At 37.9% G+C, this 26,504-nt stretch overlaps 1 protein-coding gene across 4 annotated transcripts in view; it reads left to right on the forward strand.

The window, feature by feature from the left end:
* MMP16 (matrix metallopeptidase 16) overlaps nt 1–26,504 on the forward strand; it is a 241,348-nt gene that overhangs the window by 113,206 nt on the left and 101,638 nt on the right. For all 4 annotated transcript variants that reach the window (XM_084621483.1, XM_084621484.1, XM_084621486.1 and 1 more), the window contains one exon: nt 9,856–9,978. In XM_084621483.1, coding sequence (XP_084477609.1) covers nt 9,856–9,978 — 123 coding nt within the window. The remainder of the gene's footprint in view (nt 1–9,855; nt 9,979–26,504) is intronic.

Below are 26,504 nucleotides of genomic sequence, written 5' to 3' on the forward strand. Positions count from 1 at the left end.
GATAGGACGTGGCAAAGCAGGGGAAAGGTAGTGGCCGTTCTCTGCTACTGGGTGTCGAGCAGCAGATATAAAGAGCTTCTGTCTGAACGAAAAATATTTGGAAATGCCCAGAAATTTCAAACGAAGCTAAACTAAAGTGGGCACGTTAGCTAGAAAATTGGCAAGCCTGTCTTATTTCCGTGCCACATGGGATACAAGTAAAGTTGTCTTACACAGCAGTTCTAATCTTTTGTTTTGTGTTCTCTTGTATACTTGACCATCTGTCTTCCTCAATGTACATAGTAAAGCATGATGTGCTTGTTCACATCCAGAAGCACACTGTACAAACTCTGGAATGTTGTCTTTTTCTCCTAGGCACATGTAAGCCACTTGGGGTGAGTTCTGCATTCACTTGCACACTTGCATTTCCTCTGACTTCAACTAGGTTGCATGAGAGTAATTTGAAGGCAGAATCTGGCCCATCGGGCATTTATGTTGAGAGACGAGCATACATACAGGGCCAAAGCTGGCCCTCAGTTACATCCATTTGACATTTGAAATCAATGGAAGCTCCATCTATGTAACTAATAACAGAATTAGTCCTTTTAAATTATTCAGATATTGTAATATTTTGGAACAGTCTGATCTGGAGAGAGGAAACACTTTTTTTTCAGCTAGAAATATCTGACAATGTTACATTTCTTCCTTTGTGGATAATAAACCTGGTAATAAAAGTTTGGGAACCAACAGACGACACTCACTGTACAAAATAAATACTGCAGTGAGGACCTAGTAGAAGCTCATGCTCAAATAAATTGTTTAGTCTCTAAGGTGCCACAAGTACTCCTTTTCTTTTTGCGAATACAGACTAACACGACTGTTACTCTGAAACCAGTAGAAATAGAGTTTGTTCTCATCTTGTTGCACAGGGCTTTACCTGCCTATTTCCCATGCATTGAGAAGAGATTACCACTTAGTCATCAGAGGACAAACAATTAAAAGAGCTTAATACAGTTGCTTGACAGGAACCAACTTTGGGAATATTAGTAGAGAAATATATGCAGCAACAGCATCATCAAAAGTCTTTTGGGAGGACTTTGTTTTTGTATAAAACAAAATATCCCTTAAGGAATATTTGGCATACAAAAATATTATAGGAGTTCACCTGTCCCTTTTTACATGCTGTTTCCATAATGGCCTTGTTGATGTATTTTGGAATTTGTTTATCAGAGAACTTGAGAAACCTGATAACTGTTTTATAGATGGGGCCTGGGAGAAAGAGGTGGAAAAGAAAGAAATCATTGTAATGACATGCCAACAGGAAGGAGATTGTATCCAGTAAGAACATTGTTTGGCGTTTTCATTAGTATTTTACATGATGACATCCATATATTAATATCCTCAGTAAACACTTCATAGAAATGCTGTTTTCAAAAGTTAACGCATTTGATCAGTTTTCTACATTTTCACTTGCCTGAAATAAATCAACGAAAGTCTAGCTTACTGTAGCAATCTATGGTAAAAAGAGTAGCTATGCCATTCTGCAGTCATCTGATGTACATTTCTGCCAAAACTGTATTAATTAAAACACAGATACCCTAGAATAAGTGCTCTAGTGTAGAACATTGCCTGCCCCAGTGATAGTATTATAGTTCACAAGTTTCTAAATAGAATGTGATGTTTGACGAAGTTCATGAAAGAAATGTTCTGTAATTTTTTTTAAGTCAAATAATGAGCATGCGTCCAGTAATACTCTTTTCAGGAGCTCTCTACAAGCCTGTTTCTGCAGAAACAATTAGGATATGGTGGAGTTCCACTTCTCTGTGGCCTCTGCTGCTTATATATTAATTGTCAGTTTTTAATACTTAGAAATGATAATGAGCAGAAATTTTGAGCTATTAAATCAAAAACAGTGGTTTGTTTTAGTAGTTGCCATAGCACTGGATATGAAAACAACATATGAGGATTAGCCATGCACATTTTCTGAGCTGAAGCCTTGAACTTGGTTTCCTAGACTAGTTGTGGATACGAGCTATTACAGAGGCAGCACACTCAGTCCCTGGCATGAAATGGAACATCTTACATCAATCTCCAGAGACTCCCTTTGTCTAACACAGGGAGGAAAGGGAACCATATCCATCTTTGCTGACTAAGGGCTTGATCCAGAGACTGCTGAAGTTAATGAAAAGATTCCCATTGACTAATGGACTTGAAATCAGACTCTTGTGGAAATGATGTAATGCCATGGTGGGGTCCTTGAGGTTGGGGGGCTGGGAAGGAAATAAAGGATAAGAGAAGGGAACCCTGAAGAAAAAAAATACCCTTCAGTGGGATCCTTAAACTGTCAATGGGTTGTTGTTGTTTTTTTTTTCAGTTGCTGAATCTAACATTAGTCTTTGTAACTCTCTCTCTCCCAGTTTTGCCTCTTCTTGTTTTGGTAGCCAAGGTTGTTCCTTCTTTAAAAAAAATGGTCCAGATCATTCCTCTATTTCTTTCTGAAAAATGTAGATATTGATGCTCACATAAGATTATTTAAGATTAAAAAAAGTAACAACTGAGAGCACCTGTTAATAGGGCTGGCCAGAAAACAAGAATTCCATTAGTGGACATTTTTGAAGTTTTGAAATTTGTTTTTATTCCACATCAGAACATAAATGCAACCTTTCAAAATTGTCCGTAAAAAAATGAGAGAGAGAGAGAAAGAGGAACTCTTTCCCCTCTTGGCAAATGATAGCCAATAGTCCATTGGTTAGACACTTACCTGCAAAGTAAGAGACCTGATGTTAGTCCTGTTGTATCTGATTTGGAACAGGGACTTGAATCATTGTGTCCCACAGCCCAGTGTCCTACCCACTAGGTTATAGACTCAGCCGGTCTCAATTTCTCCTGTTTGAACTGTTCCATTTTGTATAAATTAAATATTCATGTGGCCAGCACAAGAGAGACTGATTTTATAGCTTGGTGGTTAGGGAACTCTCTTTGGATATCTGCGATCTACGTTCAAAACTGTGTCTGTGAAAAGTTTTGGTTTTGACAAATTGGCATTTTCCAACTCAAAGTTTATTCAAAAAGTTGCTCACCATCCCTACTTGTGAAGCAAAGCCTATCTAGGGCTCTGTTTAGCTTGAATAATAATCATGGACATATTCAGTACAAGGTTCTCTAGATTTACAAAGTTAGGGTGGAATTATATGGAGTCTGGGGCTGCTCAGGGTATATATTGCGTCATATTTGGCTCTCATTTACTCTGGATCCACCCTGGTGTAACTTCATTGACTTCAGTGGAGTTCCTCACTGTTTACATCGATGGACTGAGAGCAGAATTTGGTGTGCAGTATCCTGTAGCCAAAGCAAAGACTTCAGTCACAAGTGCTGTCAATCTGGCACCTTTTCTTAAGTGTTGAATTCACTTAAAATAATACTCCAGAAGAGCTGTTACACAGATGAGTTCTACAGGTTCAAATATAAGTGTAAATAATGAACTAAGGAAAAAGACATTCCTAGAAAGCCTCCGTTTTCGTAAACAACAACAGTTGTTTCCCTTTTGTTGCTTGAGAAAATATTTTATTGTTGAAAGTTCATTTCTATTTTTGTCAATTTATGCTGTTTCCAAATTGACCAGAAATGCATGAGTCAATGTGCTTTATAGTTGTCAGTTCACCTACTGATACATAGGGAGATTGGGGGAAAGAATATACCCCAAATACAAAGATTTAATAACCATCAATTGTGTTATCCATGTGAAGCTTCCCTGCAATCAATGGGAGGATAGAGTTGTTGATATTCACTACATCATTTTAAGAATAAAAAAGCCCAGAGGAATTTGTATACCATAAAGTGTTTATAATCTGCATTTACTCTTGTGATAAAGAGGATGTGCACTGATGATTTGCATTTGGACTCTTGACATTGGACATTGAAGAAATCACTTAAAACTTTGAGGTACCAAAAATAGCTGAGCTGAGGGCTATGTTGTCAGGTTGCTAGGAGTCCAATCCTTAATGTGCACTAAAATAAGAAGATTGAATACATACCTAATACAGAGAGGTATGATTTGATACAAGGCTAGAGAGCCAACACGTGATGTGCAAAGGCCTCAGTTTGAATTAGACTGGGATTTATAGTCTGTGTGGGCCACACTTCTCCCTTTAACGTAAGGTTAGTGGTCGGAAACATGGTCTGATTATGAAGGTCATAATTTGGCCATTCCAATTTAAAAGGATACAAGCATAAAGTCTTTGACAGATTTATGACATTTTAAAACCTTATGTAGAAGTAATTACTTAAAAAAAAAGATGTAATAAATCATGGTGTTTGGGGATTTGGTAAATTATTTAGATTGTAAAAACCTGAAGTGAAATGATAGAATGCTGAAATTTGAATTCCCATTGGCTACGAGTTGGTCTTGTCTTTTATATTAAATCCCTCTCTTGAGTATAAAGCCTTTTAGAATGCTAACAAAATTCTCTCCAAGAATATTGAAACTTTTACATAACTTCAGAGCTCATTCCAATAATAGCTTTAAGGATTCATTTTCCAATTTACAGCTTTGGATATTTACAGTGTTTATCAGGCCAGTGTCTTTCAGGTGAGCCAACCCTGTTATTAAGTATGGATCTCCATCAGTTAAGCTGACTAATTTAAAACTGGGCATCTTTTCATTTAGGACTAATTCAACTGATTTCAAGATAGCAATGTTAACATACTCTGTTTCCAAGAGATTTCTTAATGTGTCCCAGAGCTTGATTTTTTCTGTGCAGTGTTTCTAACAAAATATTAATAGTTCTGTGGTTTTTGCTTTATTCCCTGCTTCTTTCATTTGACGTAGTGATACCACCTTAAGGTGAGAGAACTTGTCTTTTGTTACTTATATGTCTGCTTTTTACAATGTTTGTGTGGGTGTGTTTTCCTTTACATAGAGTAAATATGTCCTGTAATTTAAATGCATGGTAACTGCATGTTGATCTAACATCTACTCAGAATAAGTTTTATTGACAATGTGTATATATAAAAACATGCAAAACTCTGAGCCAGTTTTTAATCTCATTTACTCAGATGTAATTCCAAGGTAATTCCGTTGAGAAGAATGGTACTCCCCTTTATCTCCATTGTTGTGACAAATTTGAATCTGGCCCTCTGTTATTATTATTTTATTATTAGAACAAATTTTAGCTGGCAAATTACTGACCGTGACCAGAGTCCCAGGGGAGCCAGCTGAGGTCACTCAATCAGGGTGAACTGAAAGAATTGGGCAAGCAATCCCCAAAGCTGGTCCAATACTTAGATTGACCAAGCCAACACAAAATAGCTTCTATAATTACCCAGAAGACAAGAACACAGTTCCCTTGAGGTAACCCAGCCTTAGGCCTCCACCCAGACACTCAAGTCAAATATGATGAGGATTACTGAAAATCTTATTCATCATATAAAAAAGTTCTACCAATTCCAAAGGATCGGACACATCTCCCAGGTTAATGAATATTCCAGATCTTACCCAATACACGCTTACAGCAACTTCTTATTAACTGAACTAAAATTTATTTTAAAAAAAGAGAGAGTATTGGTTATAAAATCAATATACATACAGATATGAGTACAATTCTTGAGATTCAGATTAATAGCAGAGATGGTGAGCTTTGTAGTTGCAAAGAGTTCTTTCATAATTAGTCCATGGGTTATAGACCAATGTTCATATTCAGGGTATTCCAGCGTAGGACTGGGATCTCAGCCTTACAATTTAAGCTTCCCCTGCATGAAACATCAAGCATGTCTGAGATGACAGGATCAGGACCCAAGGGTCTTTTATACAGTTTTCTAGCAGCCACTTGACCATACAGTCTTGGGTGAACAATAGGCTTTTGATGTAACCTTCTGTTTCCTATATCTCACCAGTAATTAACTACATGGATTAACATAAGATAATTTATCCATTAAGCAGTTTATCACAAACTTTAATGAGATATATAAACAATGAGTCATCTAAATGTTACTATTCCATTTTGATCTCTGAATCAATAGCTATAGTGACAGACAGGAACTGTATGCTTACATGGCTAGCATTTAGGATATAAGTAAACACACACAATTAATATCACCTCTAATTCTCTAACAATACAGGTTTTCACTTCTAAATTCTAGCCTATCTAGCATAGAATGGCCCTCATTACCATTTCTGACATGGCTCAACAGGTTGACTCTGGGTCAATTAGCCTGCAGGATGTTTAACCCTTTCTGGGCACATGTCACACTTTGTATAAGATTTGTTGCAATTATATGACAGTAATAGCAATAATGACTTGCATGGTTATATTTTAATCAGATAATGTCACACTGGCCCTCTGTTATTATTATTTTATTATTAGAACAAATTTTAGCTGGCAGTCATAATATATCCCTGCAAATTGTTGACATCTGCTTTGTGTAATCCAGGTTGTTTAAAGACATGAGAAACCAGCTGTAATCCAGAAGAATAGTTTAGCAGGTTGGGGGAAAGTAAAGCAGTACAGATTGTGTGGCTATCTTTGCAGAGGCTACAGAATCCTTCTGAAAATATTGATGATCATCAACTGCCTCACACGCAAGACATGAATCTGTAGTTAGGTTTAAGAAAATGAATTATATTTATTCTGTAATTTATCTATAATAGTAATTTTTAAACATGATGACCAAAACTTCAGGCTTGTTTGCCAGAAGTTAGGCACCGAAAGCCATATTTAGGCACCTAAATAGATGGTGATATCTACCTCTGAAAATCAGGCTGCCTAAATATGGTTTAGGTGTCTGACTTTAAGCAGCCAAGTTTGAAAATTTTGGCTCCTATACTTATGCTACATTATGGAGATGTAACCAGTCAAGGTCTTTGAAAAGATTGATCTGACCCTACAACCCTTACTGACATGAGTAGGCCCTGCACGTACTTCCATGTTTGAAGGATCATATCATACAGGAGATGCCTGTACATATCAAGCAGCATATACAGATGATATTGATATCATAGAATCATAGAATCATAGAATATCAGGGTTGGAAGGGACCCCAGAAGGTCATCTAGTCCAACCCCCTGCTCAAAGCAGGACCAATTCCCAGTTAAATCATCCCAGCCAGGGCTTTGTCAAGCCTGACCTTAAAAACCTCTAAGGAAGGAGATTCTACCACCTCCCTAGGTAACGCATTCCAGTGTTTCACCACCCTCTTAGTGAAAAAGTTTTTCCTAATATCCAATCTAAACCTCCCCCACTGCAACTTGAGACCATTACTCCTCGTTCTGTCATCTGCTACCGTTGAGAACAGTCTAGAGCCATCCTCTTTGGAACCCCCTTTCAGGTAGTTGAAAGCAGCTATCAAATCCCCCCTCATTCTTCTCTTCTGCAGGCTAAACAATCCCAGCTCCCTCAGCCTCTCCTCATAAGTCATGTGTTCCAGACCCCTAATCATTTTTGTTGCCCTTCGCTGGACTCTCTCCAATTTATCCACATCCTTCTTGAAGTGTGGGGCCCAAAACTGGACACAGTACTCCAGATGAGGCCTCACCAATGTCGAATAGAGGGGAATGATCACGTCCCTTGATCTGCTCGCTATGCCCCTACTTATACATCCCAAAATGCCATTGGCCTTCTTGGCAACAAGGGCACACTGCTGACTCATATCCAGCTTCTCGTCCACTGTCACCCCTAGGTCCTTTTCCGCAGAACTGCTGCCTAGCCATTCGGTCCCTAGTCTGTAGCGGTGCATTGGGTTCCTCCATCCTAAGTGCAGGACCCTGCACTTATCCTTATTGAACCTCATCAGATATGTCTCCTTTATGTGGTAAAAAGCATAAAAGCTAAACTTTTCAAACTGCCTAAAGTTAGGCACCTCAACTCATATGTAGTCACATAAATAATAGCTTGTATATATATATATATATATATATATATATATATATGCATGTCTCTGGTGTATATAATGCCTGACATGCATAGATGTGAATTTATGTGTATATAAATATCTAAAATGTGGAAGTTAGCATGATCTATGTTAGAGAAGAGCACCATATTCCATTTTCCTGTCTTTAAATATTTAGCTAATCTACCATATGATTTGCATTGTATTAAGGTGTGTAAAAATTAGAATGCACACTTAATTCCTTGAGCATAGGACTGAAAATTTACATCACTAGTACTGTTAAACCTCTGTCTGCAGTTTGTCTGACAAGATCTGTTTCATTTAGCACTTCAGTGGTGTCATTGGAACACATCTATAAAAGTGCTCCTGATCACAATAGCATGCACTGTTTCCACAGTGACAAACCCCAAAGACTTTTCTGTATCTCTCTCAGTTGTACTGCAGTAAGAGCTTCTGTAGGACAAATGAAAGTCTGTTTTTTATCTCTGTATGTTGGGGACTGATATAGTAAATGTAATTTAAATATTAATTTGATGGATCAGGTGAATTTTGTCAGCCAATCAAAGGGTGGGGACATTAAAAATGCATATGTATATATGTATACTTACAGTATACATTATATATAGATAAATGCAATTTATAGAAAGGGTGGTTAAACTCTTGCCTGAAATGAAAATCTGTTCTCCAAGCTAATCAGAATACAGCTTTTCAGTAATGGTATAGTAAGGACAATGGTATCAGAAAACAGCAGATAAAACTACAGCATCTACATCATTAATTATTTGTCATAATAGAAATCAAGTAAATGGACCAGAAAGTTGCCACAGAATGTCTTCCACTTAGAAAGTAAATGTCTTATTATGTGTGTGGCGGCATTGGACAATTACTTTGTGAGTGCATAATCTCTGTGGTCTGGATTCTGATACTTTTATTCATGGTAAATAACCCCTTACTCCACAAGTGAAAAACCATTCATTCAACTAGAGCATGAATATCAGAATCTGGTACTTTCTTATGTACACCTAAGTCATACCATCAAACCAAATCTATAACTCTGACATACACTTCTTAAAACTTAAAATATTTGAAACCCACCTTTCCAAGTAAACACCTTCCACAGAAACACTAGAGCTTCAACACACTTTCATGTTGCTCTCTGTTTTTCACCAGTTGGCACTAGCTGGTTGAACTCTTGTGGGACATAGCAAAAGTGGATCAGAGGCTTTGAAGTTAATGCTACACAGCACATTCAAAATGTTCAGGCAAATTGTTGAGTTTGAGATGCTACATTTACTATTTAAGGTGGCTCTTCTTCCTAATATAGAGGGGCAGTAGAGCAGTCAAATATTTAATGGGGAGCTCAATGAAATAGTTACTTTAACAGTCCCAGACTCTTGGATAAAATCCCCTTATGTTTTTGAAGTGGACCATTTGATGAAAGGGAATTGGGTTTGTCCAAACATAAAGACACTGTGGCAGAAAAGAAAGAATATGAAATGAAAAAGAATTGAAATTGAAAAAGAATTCTTGATTAAAGAATCAAGACTTTAAATCTTCATGTAAACATTTAACCTCACCTGTAGTCAATAATCTATAATATAGATCCTGGTTATCTCATTAGAGTCAGAATAAATTATTAATGCTAAAAGACTTGGCCAGTTGAGAGATGGCAAAGCGCTATTATGCAGTGATTGCAGGGAACACAAATTTAAAAAATAATGGGAGAGGAATTTATATTTGAAAGGCATGGGAGGTGGCGAAGCTCTGTTGCCCCATGTTATTCTTCACCCCCCCACACCAACCATGTAACTTCTTTAGCCATGCAACTTCTCATATTTGTGATCATTATTGTGAGTAAATGTAAAAGCAAATAATGTATAACTTTTAAGAGGTGTTGATATTGCCGTCTGTTGGATAAGTCTGTTGCAATTTGCTTTCTGGCCTGAATATGGCTGATAAGGTAGTGTAACTGTGCAATACTGATTTTTGCAGTTGGATGAAGAAGCCTCGATGTGGTGTGCCTGACCAGAGAAGAGGTAACTCCAAGTTTAACATTCGTCGAAAACGATATGCATTAACAGGACAGAAATGGCAACACAAACATATCACTTACAGGTACAAAAAAATCAATAAACCTTTCGGTGATATCACTAAGCATTTTATTAAAAGAAAACAAATGTTTTTTTAAGATATTATTTTCTAAATGTGTACTATGCATTGTCCAGATGTTGATGTGTCGTATAAAAATATTGATTTCAGTATCCCTGGAGTAACTAATCACATGCTGCAAAAGCACAGAATGAGTTTCTTGGATTTAAATTGTCTGCATTTAAACAGAATGTTCTTTGAAGCTTGCAGCACCAAATTAACCTCCAATGTCCCCCCAACTGTACCTTTCAACCCACTTGGCAACTTCTCAGGAAAAGTCACTTTGAATGCAGGAACAGTCTAATGGAATTGGGGGCTCTAATTTAAATATGCAAATTAGGTCATTGGAGGGAGGCAGTAACTGTAAATGCAGGTGCCTGCAGGTCTATTTCAAAATATAAATGAATTTCATTAAATTTTGGTGAGTCAGTTACACAGCCGTCTCATGCTCACATAGTAATAGGCATGGGGGCATGTATGTATCAGTGAAACTCTCAATCTGACTTGCAATTTACAGGATGTGTTGCATGCTGTATCAAAGCTGACCTTGGCTTGGCAAATAAAATATATTATGCAAAAATATGTACCTGCTGTTAGTGCTGTCAGCCAAAAAGCATCATATGTACACAGTATGTGGCCCAAAAAATTGTCAGCAAAGCAGAGATTTGTATGTAGTCCTCTAGAAATTTATCATAATCTGTTCAGGATTATGGGATCTACCATGGCACTGAATGTTCTCTGGGATAAAATTCATTGACCAGCTATTTACAGTACTATATGATGCATAGATTTTAAGACCAGAATGGACCTTTATGATCATCTAGCCTGACCTCCTGCATAACATGAGTCATAGAATTTTACCCAGTAATTCCTTTATCAATCCCATATTTTCTGGTTGGATGGCTTTCAAAAAAGCATTCTCAATCTTGATTTAAAGACTTCAAGTGATGGGGGAATCCCCCATATCATCAGTGAGTTGTTCCAGTAGATAAGTAACTCGTGTTTTTATTGCTGAGTATTGTAGTCTATGGGAATTGAAGGTGCTTAGCACCTAACAGGAGTATGTCTAAATATATTATTTTACATTTATCCACATTTTTAACTTCTTAATCTAGGGATTTAAATGGGAAGTGTGTGTGTGTGTGTGTGTGTGTTTAACATTCTTCCTCTTCATTTGTAATCCCAAATCTCAAATCAGTAGGCCTGGTTCTCCACCCTATTACACCATTTTGATACCACTGTTAAGTCCTGCAACTGAAATATCATTCTGTTCTGCCACCCAAGACATTAATCATGAAAGCAGTACAAAGGGGGATCCCAAGATTAATCTGTTTGGTAACCCTCTAGTAACCTTTCTAGCTTGAAGAATTTATGGCTGTTCTTTGCTTCCTGCCCTTTTTCCAAAATTTTCACTCTGCTGTGTCACCTTATCATATGCCTCTGCCATTTAACATTAACCTCCAGATCAAACTTTGCCAGAAGTTTTCTAAAATTGAAGTTTTCTAAAATTTCAATACTCCACTGTTAGTAGCAAGCACTACTTTCCTTTCAAATGAAAATCAGCATGAGTTCACAGAACATAATTGCTATAGATTGGACATTCAAAAGTGTTCAGCTTCTGGGAGTTTTACTATTGACTTCAGTGGGAGCAGAATGAGGCCATCATCACGTCCTTGACATCTAAAAACATTGTAGTCCAAAGCTTGGCTAGGCTCCACATTGTGCTAATGTGGGTTTCTTCTTGAGATCTAGCCTCTGACCCACACGCAGCAGAACTGCATCAGTTCCAATGCTAAGAGGGCCCCTGACCCGCAGAGGTGAGGACCGGATTTACCCTTGTTAACTTTCTGGATAGTGGTTTCTAGATTATATCCTCAGATGCTGTGTTTAAATCAAATATTTATGGGTTTTTTTAATTGTCAGATATTTTCTAATAGTAAAATATAATTGAGATCATATGTAGATGCATAGAAATGTAGGTCTGAAAGGGACCTCGAGAGATCATCTAGTCCAGTTCACTGAGGCAGGAACAAATGTACCTAGACCAGGGGTCGGCATCCTTTCAGAAGTGGTGTCCCGAGTCTTCATTTATTCACTCTAATTTAAGGTTTCGCGTGCCAGTAATACATTTTAACGTTTTTAGAAGGTCTCTTTCTATAAGTCTTTAATATATAACTAAACTATTGTTGTATGTAAAGTAAATAAGTTTTTTAAAATGTTTAAGAAGCTTCACTTAAAATTAAATTAAAATGCAGAGCCCCCCGGACTGGTGGCCAGGACCCGGGCAGTGTGAGTGCTGCTGAAAATCAGCTCGCGTACTGCCTTTGGCACATGTGCCATAGGTTGTCTACCCCTGATTTAGACCATCCCTGACAGATGTTTGTCCAACCTGTTCCATTCCATAATCTCCCTTAAAATCCTATTTCCTTGCTTAAATATCCTTATAGTTAGAAAATTTTTCTAATGGCTAATCTATACCTCCCCTGCTGCAGATTAATTCCATTACTTCTTGTCCTATCTTAAAGGGACACAAAGATCAGTTGATCACTATCTCTTTTTAACAGCACTCAAAATATTTGAAGACTGCTATCAGGTCCCCTCTCAGTCTTCTTTTCTCAAGTGTAAATGTGCCCAGTTTTTTTAACATTTCTTCATAGGTCAGGTTTTCTAACTATTTTTGTTGCTCTCCTCTGGACTCTCTCCAATTTGTCTACATCTTTCATAAAGTGTGGTGCCTAGAACTGGACACAGTATGCTAGCTGAGGCCTTGCCAATGCCAAGTAGAGTGGGACAATTACCTCAATTAACACAAGTGTCTTACATATGACACTTGTGTTAATACACCCCAGAAGGATATTACCCTTTTTTGCAACTGCATCACAATGTTGGCTCATATCAGGTTTGTGATCCACTATAACCTACCTGTCCTTTTCAGCTCCAACTAGCCAGTTATTTCTCTTTTGTCATTTGCATTTGATTCTACTTCCCTAAGTGTAGTACTTTACACTTGTCATTATTGAATTCCATTTTGTTGATTTCAGACCAATTCTGCAATTTTTTCAAAGCCCTTTTGAATTCTAATCCTGTCATCCAAACTGTTTGCAACCCTTCCCATCTTGGTGTTACCTGCAAATCTAATAAACATAATCTCCACACCATTATCCAAGTCATTAATGAAAATATTGACTACTACCAGACCCAAGAAAGATTCCAGCAGGACCCACTAGATATGTCCTACCCAGTTTGACAGCTAACTATGGATAACTACTCTTTTGAGTATGGTTTTTCTACCAGTTGAGCACCCACTTTTATAGTTACTTCATCTAGACCACATTTCCCTAATTTATGTATGACAATGTTGTGTTAAAAGCCTTATTAAAATCAAGATATGTTGCATCTGCTGCTTTCTCCTTATCTACTATCCCAGTAAACGTGTCAAAGAAGGAAATTAGGTTTGTTTGGCATGGTTTATCTTGAAAAATCTTGTGTTGGTAATTACTTATCACCCTAATAACTCCTAAATTCATACAAATTGATGGTTTAAAAATTTGTTTTGGTATCTTTTTTTAAGTATTGAAGTTAGGCTGACTAATCTATAATTCACCAGGTCTTATTTTCTCCCCTTTTTAAAGATAGGAGCTATGTTTGCCCTTCTCCAGTCCTCAGGGATCTTACTCCAGGAGTTCTCTAAGATAATTGCTAGTGGTTCCAAGATTACTTCAGTTAGTTCCTTAAGTATTCTAAGGTGCATTTCATCAGGCTCTGCCAACTTCAATATGTATATTCTTTAACCTGCTCTTTCCCTATTTTGGCTTGAGTTCCTTCCCATTTCCTGGTAATATTAATTGTGCTAAGTATCTGGTTACAAGTTACCTTTTTAGTGAAGACTGATGCAAAATAGGCATTAAACTCCCCCACCTTCTTGATAGTATCCATTTTTAGATCTTCTTCCCCACTAAGTATAGGACCTACACTTTCCTTCATCTTTCACTTGCTCCTAATATACTTATAGAACCTCTTCATATTGCCTTTTTTGTCCCTTGATAGGTTTAACTTATTTTGTACCTTAGCCTTTCTTCTTTTGTCCCTATGTGCTTGTGCTATTCTTTTGTGCTCCTCCTTAGTAATTTCTCTGTTTCACTTTTTATAGTATTCCTTTTTGATTTTTCTGGTCGTTAGAGCTGCTGATGGAACCATATTAGCCTCTTACTATTCTTCCTATCTTTCCTTTGCATTGAGATAATTTGCAGTTGTACTTTTAATATTGTCTCTTTAAGAAACTGCCAGGTCTCCTGAATTGCTTTTTTCCCTTAAATTACCTTCCAATGGGATCTTATCTACGAGTTATGAAGTTTTTAAAGTCTGCTTTTTTGAAATCCCATCGTCCTTATTCAACTGTTCTCACTCCTTCCTGTCTTTAGAATCACAAAATCTGTCATTTCATGATCACTTGCACCCAAATTGCCTTCCACCATCAGATTCTCAACCAATTCCTCTGTTAGTCAGAATCCAGTCTAAAATGGCCGGCCTCACAGGTTACTTCCTCCACCTTCTGAAACAAGAAGTTGTCCCCAATACATCCCAAGAACTTATTGGACATGTTTACCTGTGTCTTTTGTCTGTCTTTCTGTATTTTCTCTTTGTCACTGTTATTTTGGCCCCAAGAACTTTAGGCCAAACTTTTGGAACTTTCTTCTGACACCCATGTTGAATTTAAATAAATTAATGCAACTGGAAACAAGGAGCGGGGAAGACAAGCTCAGATAGGTAGGTTTGGAGAAGTAACAGTGGAAAATATTACTGGTATTATATCATTTTTGAACTTGTATACCACTAAAACAATTCTGCTTTTATCTACTATAATTTTAGACATCTAGGTGCTGCAGTTTACAAAAACTGATTGAGTGCAGTATCAGAAGGTGAATAGAATTGAGTCACTGCTGAATGGATCCTTTGGTCCATTCTACTGTAGAAGAGGAGCATTGGGGTGTCAAAGGGCTACTTTAGTTATTATACTTAAGTTGTCACTTAAGTTCACAGCTGATCCATTGCTTTGTCATGACAGGATACCCTTTCAGTGGTGAATAAAAAATATCAATTCAGGCAGACAAAAAACTTGCATGAAAATGTATTAATTTGTAAATTTGCCTATTTTCAATTTTAAGTTCTTAAAATTGAAGCAGTTTCATGGAACTTTAGAAATGTTCAATGAAACTTGACACATTTTCAGTGAAACTTCATATGAATAATTTTCTCTCAGCATAGGTGTATCTTTTTTGCCAAATACCAAAATTTTGAACTGAGGTGGTATTAGACGCCAGTATCTCAGCTGTGCAAATAATTTTTAAAAACTGTCCGTGTTGAAGCATAATGGCAATTTTTTAACAACTCCAGAGGGAAAAATGGTTTCTGATCTTTCACATGGGCTGTTGAGGCTCAAATGATTGGCTGCCATAGGAACAGTCGTAGAACCACAATCTATTTCATAAAAAGAAAAGGAGTACTAGTGGCACTTTAGAGATTAACCAGTTTATTTGCGCATAAGCTTTTCGTGCATCCAATGAAGTGAGCTGTAGGTCACGAAACCTTATGCTCAGATAAATTGATTAGTCTCTAAGGTGCCACAAGTACTCCTTTTCTTTTTGCAAATACAGACTAACGTGGCTGCTACTCTGAAACCAATCTATTTCATGGGGTTAAGTTACATCATTTCAGAAAGATGTTCTGAGCACCCACATTGTCTCCTGTGAACTTCTAAAGAAATAGAGACTGAGAGAAATAATGTGTGTGAACCAAATAGGATGCCTATATCGAGATGAAGCCAGCCTCCCAGTCCTTCACAGTGTGGGGTTATTGGTCTTTAGGAGATGGGTAAGGATGACACCACAAGAAAGGAAGATGATTCCTGCATTCACTGGCTAAGTGTATGCGTGTCAGTCCTTAGCACAGAATTGATATTTACCATTTTTATTAATTCTCCCCTTTTCTTCCTCTGTAACATAACTTTCCAATTACATAAATGTATTTACTGGACATTTTTAGTAATTCAGTTTCTATATGGATCATACAGTATATGTCCTGTGATGTATTATGAAACCCATGCCTGCTTGGTGTGGCACTCTGTCCCTGGCTAGACCAGGTAGAGATTGATGAGCCTGTTACAGGAGTAGCTAAAAGAGATGTGTCTCTTAGCTCAAGCAGTAGAAGCTCATGCATTAAACTCCAGAGATTCCCAGGTTTGATCCTAGCTGCCAATGACCAGGGTCAGTCTGTGTTACAGTAGTTTTGCCTTGTATATAATATTTTTAATACATTCTGTAATCATAGTTCTTTGTACTGGTACCATATTTAAAATGTTGCGCTCAGCACTCAGAGGGATTTTACCCAAGAGAGAAATCAGTCCATTATGAACTGAGAAGTGTTGAACATGTTAGCTGGCAGGAGAGTATGTGTTTAAACTGAGAGTCCAGAGCAGTCTCTCTCAAACTTTCATAGAATCATAGAATATCAGGGTTGGAAGGGACCTCCGGAGGTCATCTAGTCCAACCCCCTGCTCAAAAGCAGGACCAATCCCCAATTAAATCATCCCAGCCAGGGCTTCCATACTACCATACCCCTTTGAGGAGTCTGATTTGTCTTGTGTACTCCAAGTTTCACCTAATTTAAAAACTACTTGCTTACAAAATCGGACTTAAAAATACAGAAGTGTCCCATCACATTATTATTGAAAAATAGCTTATTTTCTCATTTTACCATATAATTATAAAATAAATAAATTGGAATATAAATACTATACTTACGTTTCAGTGTATAGTATATAGAGCAGTATAAACAAGTCATTGTATGAAAATTTAGTTTGTACTGTCTTTGCTAGTGCTTTTTATGTAGCTTGCTGTAAGTAAAACTGGGCAAATATCTAGATGAGTTGATGTACCCCCTGGAAGACCTCTATGAACTCCCAGGGATACATGTACCCCTGCTTGAGAACCACTGGTCCTGAGTGCTAGAAAACTATTTTCCCATTCCAAAGCAAGCCAGAGAGTAATGTGGTACAACTTGATTTTGTATCAGAGTTTGGGATTGTGTTATATAACCAGTGATTTAATGAGCATGATACTGAGTCAGGGAAGAAGTCTGTGATACTTAGGGAGGATTTTTTTTTTAATAGAATGTTCAGTTCACATGAAAATATTTTATGAGCTTGTCACAATAACAACCTCCACTTATGGCTTCAGGAAATAAACCATTTAACTTTTTGAACAAGATACCATGATGTAAATCAATGAGAATAAAACTGTCATCTTTATAATAATGACTATCAAGGTGGATTTGGTTAGAAAAACACATTAGAGAATTATTGACCATAAAATCTCCATAATCAGAAAGGTAATCTTACTATTCATAATTTGAACTCTAGCATTAGGAGTCAGACAAAGGGGAGTCTGCAAAGAGCCCTCAGCTTGCAGTAAATGTTTAGAAATGAAGTAGCAATATGCTAATCAAAAGGTAAAGATGGATTTTGAACAAAGCCTGTTATATAAAACTCAAGATTACTTTTTAAAGCAGGAAGAAAAGGAGGACTTGTGGCACCTTAGAGACTAACCAATTTATTAGAGCATAAGCTTTCGTGAGCTACAGCTCACTTCCTCAGATGCATATCGTGGAAACTGCAGCAGGCTTTATATATACACAGAGAATATGAAACAATACCTATTCCCACCCCACTGTCCTGCTGGTAATAGCTTATCTAAAGTGATTTCCAGCACAAATCCAGGTTTTCTCACCCTCCACCCCCCCACACAAATTCACTCTCCTGCTGGTGATAGCCCATCCAAAGTGACAACTCTTTACACAATGTGCATGACAATCAAGCTGGGCTATTTCCTGCACAAATCCAGGTTCTCACATCCCCCCCACCCCCATACACACACAAACTCACTCTCCTGCTGGTAATATATATATATGCATCTGAGGAAGTGAGCTGTAGCTCACGAAAGCTTATGCTCTAATAAATTGGTTAGTCTCTAAGGTGCCACAAGTCCTCCTTTTCTTTTTGCACAGTTTCCACGATATGCATCTGAGGAAGTGAGCTGTAGCTCACGAAAGCTTATGCTCTAATAAATTGGTTAGTCTCTAAGGTGCCACAAGTCCTCCTTTTCTTTTTGCGAATACAGACTAACACGGCTGTTACTCTGAAACCTGTTTTTAAAGCAGGGTTACTCACAATTTTTTTAATATATTAAACACCATTCTGCAGCTCTGTTTTGTATTCCTGAGTTTAAAACAGTTTTTGATAGTTCTGCAAGATGTATCATTCAGTTCATCTTCAGGGTTTATTTAACTGATGTGGGTGGGTGAGGGACCTCATCCAACACCCATTAAAATCAATGGATCTTTCCACTGACTTCACTGGGCACTGGATCAGATCCCAGGTAAGCGACCCTCTTCTCTATCACTGATCCAGATTAATTTCTTTCTGTGTGAGCTCTGCTCAGAATATGGCGGAAGGGAGGCATTTTATGCTGGCCAGTTATACCGCTTACTGACAGATGTGAGCTACCTTATGGCAGGGAAATTCTCCCCTGGCCAGTTTGCAACAGATTCTGCTACCTTGCATTGCCTGAGCAGCCCTAAATGGATGTAACGGGGGAGAGAATGTCATGCTAAATCTTCAGGAAACACCCTCTAAACGAAGAAATAGAGAAAGAGGCTATTGGGCTTGAAGTCTTTGAAAAGTAAACATTCCATGAAGCCCAACTGACATGCAGGAAAACAATCAAATATTTTGAATTTGCATAGAGACAGATTGCACTTAAATGTACAAAGCATAAATACATCAATTTATAGATGGTGATTGCAGGGGGACTAATGCCTACATATTGACTTTTAATATACACCAGCAGTCAACAACAGACTGTAAGGATAAACTGTGCATTGTTTTCATTAAACATGACAGTATTATTTCAAACTCCAAATGAAAAAAGCAGGTCAAGATATGAGCAAAAATTAAAAGAAGATATGATGGGAAATGTTAACCACTGATTTTTTTCAGCGGTCCTGAAGTTGTGGGCACTTGTTAACTCTGGAAACCACTCCTGATAGACACTAGAAAAGGAGGACGCTGAGTTAGTACAGAGAATTGTTTCCCAGGTGTGTGGCTGTTGAGTCTTGTCCACATGCTCAGAGTTGAGCTGATTGCTATATTTGGGGAAGAAATTCCCCCTCCCGCCAGGTCAGATTGGTAGAGGCCCTGGGTTTTTTTTGCCTTCCTCTGAAGCATGGGGCATGGGACACTTGCCCATTTAGACTGATGTAAATGGTGTATTCTGTGTAACTTGAAGTCTTTAAAGCATGGTCCAAAGACTTCAGTAACTCAGCCAGACGTTAGAGGTCTATTACAGAGTGGGTGAGTGAGGTTCTGTGGCCGGCAGTGTGTACAAGGTCAGTCTAGATGATCATGACTGTACCGTCTGAACTTAACGTCTATAGATCTATTCCCTATAAACAACCAGCTGTAATTCAGTTGTATTCATTTATATCCTAAGAGTATTACTAAAACTTTCCAAACACATGTAGGGTATAGTGCCACATCTCATAATCACATTACTTTTACATGCATACATATTAATTGTTGTTGTTGTTTGGTGCCAGGTTGAGGACACCTCATTTGAAACCATTGGGACTACTTGAATAAGTGCTCGCTAGTGTGAATAAGGGCTCCACGCTCAGGCCCTAAGTATTTGAGGCTATCTAGTTTACTCTGTCACTGAGCATACTCTGTAAATAGTATAGAAAAAGAGCTTAGAGATACGCTATTGAGTAGTAAAAAGAAAAGGAGTACTTGTGGCACCTTAGAGACTAGTTTCTACGGTATGCATCCGATGAAGTGAGCTGTAGCTCACGAAAGCTTATGCTCTAATAAATTGGTTAGTCTCTAAGGTGCCACAAGTACTCCTTTTCTTTTTGCGAATACAGACTAACACGACTGTTACTCTGAAACCTGCTATTGAGTAGTGATATCTTCATATGTGGAGAAAGTGATTAAGAGCTTATAAGGAAGGAGGTGTGACTACATATGTAGCTTTGAAGTTTCTCTGAAAGACAAAAATATAGTACTTGGAAAATGCCTTGTTTTCTAGTACCTCAGGGTCATGAACCTCTGTGTGGGCAAATAAACAGATTTTCAAACACTTGGGAACTCTTACATCCTTTGAAACTGATTACACGATCTGGGTATGTGCCAGGATGCAACAAAAAATACATTCTGGGACTAGATGAACAAAATTACTTGCCTGTGACTTTATGAGCATTTAGCCTTATGTGTGTTGTAAGAACTGAAGTGATCTTTTACAGCTACAGACACCTGTAAATTTATGCTATGCATTATTGTCATAGGACATGACAGTATTACTTCAGACTCTAAATGTAAAAGCATATCAAGACTCCAGAAAATAGAGATTTATAATAGAAATACTAATTATTCCCTATAGGAAAACTCCCATGAATTGTTATGCTATTATAGGGCCTGATCCTTAAGAACTAATGGGACTGCAATGAGATAACTCTTCGTGTTAAGCAGTATTAACGTTCAGTAGGACCTGATCCTGCCACCAGTATACTGGTTAGTGTTATTTATGTGAGTAATCCCATGGAAGCCAATAAACTACTCACATGATTAAGGGCTCACCAGCATGAGAGCAGGTTGCACAATTTGGCCATTTATGATTATTTACTAGATAAGAATAGAATCCAAAAAAGAGAGAGTTTTCAAAACTCTTTTTGAATTTCTGGTCACTATTTCATTTCTACAGTTAATGAATGAGACTGTTTTCCCATTAGTGGAGGTTGAATTTTAATATATCCCACCAGGGTCATGGATTGTAACGTGAGGTAAGACTGAAAGAAACAGTGTTGCCACTAGAACGGTTTGGAAATCTAGCATTTTTAAATCGACTCTTAAATTTCTCCACAATTTTTAAAGAAATTAATAATATGTCTTAGAATAACTAAATTTTTGATTTTCAGTGTGTTTTAATGGTAAAGCTAATTCTTTCTGGCCCATTTTACACCAAAATTACCAAGATGGCCATTTCCTGTTGGATTGTTAATTACTGTTTGTTTTATTTAAGTTGGGGGTATTTTAGTGTGTTATTCTGAACCCCTCTCTGTTTTTACTTGGTGCTTACTTGGGCAAACTCCCTCTAAAGTCACTGTGATGTTTAAAGTGAGTGGAGGTTTTGCCTGTGAAGACAAAATAAAACTGAGTGGACCTTAGGATTTGCCCTTTAGTGATTTCCTTTCTCTTCTAATGATTGAAATATACTTACTCCTTTATTCCTTATTCCTTTAATTACAATAACTACGTAATTTACTTGAGTTCTGTGGCTTACTCCAACTTCCAGGACCTCCAGCAGAGCTATGCCTATATCTCCAGGGCCCTTTTGTCATGTGTCTCCTGTTTATCAAGCCATTCTCCCTCTGTCTATAGAGAAACAATTCTTGTTTTCCAAGATCTCTCCTACATGGAGTTTTAAGTTTGAGTTCTCTTCCTGTGTACTTTTTCCATTAAATTATCTGATACCTATCTCCTCTTTCTTTACCTACTCTTTTTACACTGATGATTCACAGTTGTGTATATCGTTCAGTTTCTTTTATAACTTTTCCAGGTTCACTCTTGTTCCTGGCTTAACCAAACAAATCTATGGCTTTATTTAATTTTAATTCACCTCAAAATCTCAAAAGGAAAAAGAACCTTTTTATCGGGCAAGACAATTATGGCCAAACACAACTTTTTCCAAAATGCAGACCTCCCTTTTGTCTTAACTATCTGTAATGCCTGTATCATTCTTACTTTAAAATTCATTTTTCCTCTCGCAGCTCCTGTCTCAAATCTTCCTATCTAAACTGCCATAACAACAAAGAAGTGTGCATGTTGCCACTGCCTTTACTTGGATATAGCTGAAGTCATCATCCATGTTTTCATCTCCTTGACTATTCCAACTTCCATCTCTGTGGCCTCCCCAAGTCCCAATTCAACATATTCCAGCATCTGTAGAATGCTGTTGCCTACCTTCTCACATCTACAAAGGTAAACACATGAGCCTCATCCTCAGGTAATTTCAATTACTCCTCATTTGAGTATCCAGTACAAAATTGCCCTTATTCTTTGTAAAAAACCCTCTGTGAACTTCTTGCAGACTACCTCATGAGTCATACATTACATTCTCTGCACTCTTCATCTGCTTATCTACTGAGGACTTCTTCTCTTTACAAAAATCTCACCACTGTTGGCACAATTCCAACTTTCTCGAGCAACTTCCTCTGTATTTGTGTCTTCTAGAATGTCCACTTCCGCTCTTGTCAGAAAACAGGTTTTCTCTTCTTTCCGTGGACTCATAATTTATTTCTCCCTCTGATTTCATTTGTTTTTAACTTTGCAATTGCATTATTTGACTTTTTAGTGCATTTTGGGACATAGTGAATATGAAAAAGTCTATACAAAATGAAGTTGCATTATATTACATAATATCACTATGGCAATGCTACGCTGTAACATTTTCCTCTGTTTTCATCATATTGCTTAGAATGAGAACAAACCTCACCATTTCCCAGTTCAAATGTGATATTCACTTCTCCCACCCTCCTTTCCTGCTAAGCAACATATAATACACAATTTTTTTTTAGATATATAATTAAACAAACACACACACACAGCATTTCCCTCTGAGTGGAGGAATGGACAGCCCACCACACGACAGATACTTCTCTGTTATATCTGGTGTCACTGGCATGCAGTAGCGCTCATGGGAGCCCTCCACCACCCCACTGTCCAGAAGTGAGTGAGCAGGTCCATAACAGAGGAGCTGCAGAGGGCTCCCTGAAGGGCCGGCGACTCCTCAGTGATCCCTGCACCTGGCTGCGGTCCTGGTGGGGCAGAGTCCTGGCCGGGGCTCTTTGCTCTGCACTTTGAGTCTGCAGGGATTGGGTGTCACTGGCCCTCTGACAATGCAAGGGGCCTCCTGCACCCTGGCTATCATGGGAGTGAGTGTGCAAGGCAGAGTAGAGATCCCAGCCAGGACTGTGAGAAGGAAGAGGACATACCCCCGGCTGTGTGAGAAGCCATCCTGCTGTTGAATGGCTACTGCCATCTTGATTATCCAAACTCATCCGAATAAAATCCATGTCCCCCATGGGGTTCGGATAATTGGGAGTATACTATACTAGCAAAAGTTTCTAGGGTCTACTAGGCCTAAGATACCACAGTGCTGGGCATAATATAAGAATCTGAATATCATAGAATAGTTATCAATTCCAATGTGCTGATTAAGCATAACTTCCCTTACCTTACAGCATATTGGTTACCTAAAATGAGATTTACTAAAAGGTGATGTTTGCCCTTTCTGTATTACAGCGGTGTTAGCAATAGAGGATCCATTGTTTTATACCTCAGCACTTCTAACCTGTTAATAAGGGGGTAAAATATACCCTGTATGCCCAGAAAGGTGATTCAGTTACACCATGCCGACAGTAAACTGTGAGCTATGGAAAAAGGCCTGATATCTGTACATCCAAGAGGATCCATGCATAACAGTCAATTAAGCTGATTATATTGTGGAAGAGCATAGCTAATTAATAAAGAAAAATGTTTCCTCTTTACCACGTCTTCTTTTTAAGTCAGCTGATTTCATCTAAAATTTACCGCCATAGTGAAACACTAGTTCTCACTTCTTTAATAATTACCTATCTCAGCAATCCTGAAATAATAAAATATTGGAACATAGATTCAATTTAAAAGTGTTATTCGTAAGTTTTACACATTTTAAACAAGCCAGTAAGTTATGGATTTCAGGGTTCATAAAACATCTGCTCAATAAAAGTATTTGTCTGTAATGTGTTTTGTTACTCTTGGGTTTGGATCCTGGAAACCTACCCTTTAATTGTTCCTTTCTTTCTCATTTTTAATGAGTTATCATCCTTGGAGAAGAAAAGGCAAAAGAATTATAGTCCCTATCCAATATGACAGTACTGTTGGTTGTGAAATAAGAAAACCACAAACAGTATCTCTGATCTAGGTTTAATCAGTTGATTCTGTAACTGTGTGAATCAAGATCACACTTCACTTGAAAAAAGGTTTTTAGGCTACAAAAAGTTATCAAAATGACACTAGAAAGACGCTTAAGCTAAAACTTAACCCAAACCAGTGACAGATTAATGAAGTAACTTGATGGAGAGTGTCTCTGGGGAAAGAGTGGCATAAAATGAAATCTGTATTTGACCAGAGGCAATCCATTCGTTTCAATAAGACAAGCAGTCAGACAGGAGAAGCAAAAAAAGGTATTCATCTCAGTTTAGCTTTGATTGACGACAGAACCAATGAGAAGATAAGGTTTTAACAAGTTACCCAGATTAGCCCTTGTTTAAATTTCATTGTAAGTTAACCTTTTCATATCAAGTATGAATCTAGAATTGGTTGACGCTTATGATAGATTGAGGAGTGGAGTTTTTTACCCATTCAGACAAGTGTCCCACACTGTTATCCTGTGCTTTTCATGTCTTTAAAACAGAGTGTCCCAGCCCATGGTTTGCAGATCTCAGAGGAGATCTGTGTTTGGGGATGCTGTGGGCGGAGTCATGGAAAATCAAATAAAAATATAAATCTTTATGGGAAAAATCTGTAGAGTTAAAATTATTTTTAAAAATGGATACACCACCTCATCCCTGAGTAACTGGGGTTTGTCATAGCCCTGAGAACTCTAGCTAGTGATCCAGTGAGATCAGTACAGCAAGCCACTAGAGCCCCTGCTAATAAAATATTAAATCGGTATACTGAATTTAACCTAGATAAAGCAGTACAAACCCCATTAAAAACGTCTGTTTATTACGTACAACAGGCACTACAAGTATCCATGCCCACAGATCATGATAAAACACGTCATTGAGCTGTGATAGCTTCACACGCACACATTACGGGCATCCTTCAGGCTTTGCTGGGACTCCCTTCTGGGATTGGGTTGGTTCAGAAAGATGGATGATCATTTAATAAAAAAACTCAGTGGCAATTGGCATACGGACAGCGGGAAACTATTTTAATGATAGTGAAGGAAGAAAAAGAAAATGGCAAAGTATGATGGCAAATATATGACATCTGGCTTTATGCTGACTGATTTCAAATCATCAGGTGAGATATGTCCTGAAGAGCTAGTTACTGAGCGTATGATGCCCCCAAATTTGCTGCGACATTTAGAAAACTTCTGTTACTGAAGGATGAAGACGTTTGGTCTTTCTTTCTTTTTTTCTTGGGGTGGTGGCAGGGGGGGGAGAAGAAAACCTGAGACCTTTCTAAAATCAACAAGATTCAATTACTCAGACTAGCAATGTCAACATGAAAGCCCTTTAGACATAGTATTTGATATCTGTAGAAATCATATAGCAATGAAAAGTCCATTCCACTGAAGAAAACTGTATTCTTTCATGGGCAAAAGACATGGATTCAGAAGTTCTAGTGCCTGAAGCAAGTAACAAATTGAAAATAGTGTTTGTGTCAAAAAAGAACAACAAGAAGAAAACACTGAGTTCTTCCCTATTATATATATATCAGAGACAAGGTGGATGAGGTAATATCTTTTATTGGACCAACTTTTGCTGGTGAAAGTGACAAGTTTTTGAGCTACACAGAACTCATTTTCACATCTGGGAAAGGTACTCAGAGTATCGCAACTAAGTACAAAATGGAACAGATTGTTTAGCATAAATAGCGCATATTGTGAGAGACTATTCAAGATGAAATGACTGATTAACGCCTCTCCAGTTATAGGACAAAAAAGGAGGGGTTAGTGGTTTACAGATTGTTGTAATATGCCATAAATCCTGTGTCTTTATTAAAACTATGATTTTTAGTGTCTAGCAAAGCTATGAATTTAAGCCCCCATGCTCATCTTTTGAAGGTGTTGTGCAGGTTACTTTTCAGGATGAGGCCTGAGAGGTCAGATATTGAATGATGGTTTTGTGATAAGTGTTGGCCCATGGGTGCCTTTTATTATTTTTCTGTGTGAGTTCATTTAAGAGCATAGTGATTGTCTTGTTTCACCACATAGTTGTTATTGGGGCATTTACTGACTGGGTGAGGTACACCACATGTTCTGATAGGCATCTGTAGGACCTATGGCTCTTGAAAGGTGTGTTGTGGGTAGTGCTGATCATCATACCAGTGGAGATATGTCTGTGGGTTTTGCATCTGTTGTTATGGCAGGGTCTGATGCCACTTTTGAGTTCATGTGGCCTGGTCTGTGGAGAGCTTGCTTCTGAGTATGATCTTGGTGAGCCTGGGAGTCGATTGAAGGCCAGAAGAGGGGGTTTGGGAAAGATTTCTTTCAGCAGGTGGTCCCCATTGAGTATGGGTTATAATTCTTTAATGATAACCCTTTGGGTTCCAGTGCTGAGTGATAGGTGACAACTATGGGCGGGTGTTTGGAGGTTTTTCCCCCCCTGTATTG

The sequence above is a fragment of the Lepidochelys olivacea genome, assembly GCF_965140295.1.
Source record: "Lepidochelys olivacea isolate rLepOli2 genome assembly, chromosome: 2".
NCBI classification, from domain to species: Eukaryota; Metazoa; Chordata; order Testudines; family Cheloniidae; genus Lepidochelys; species Lepidochelys olivacea.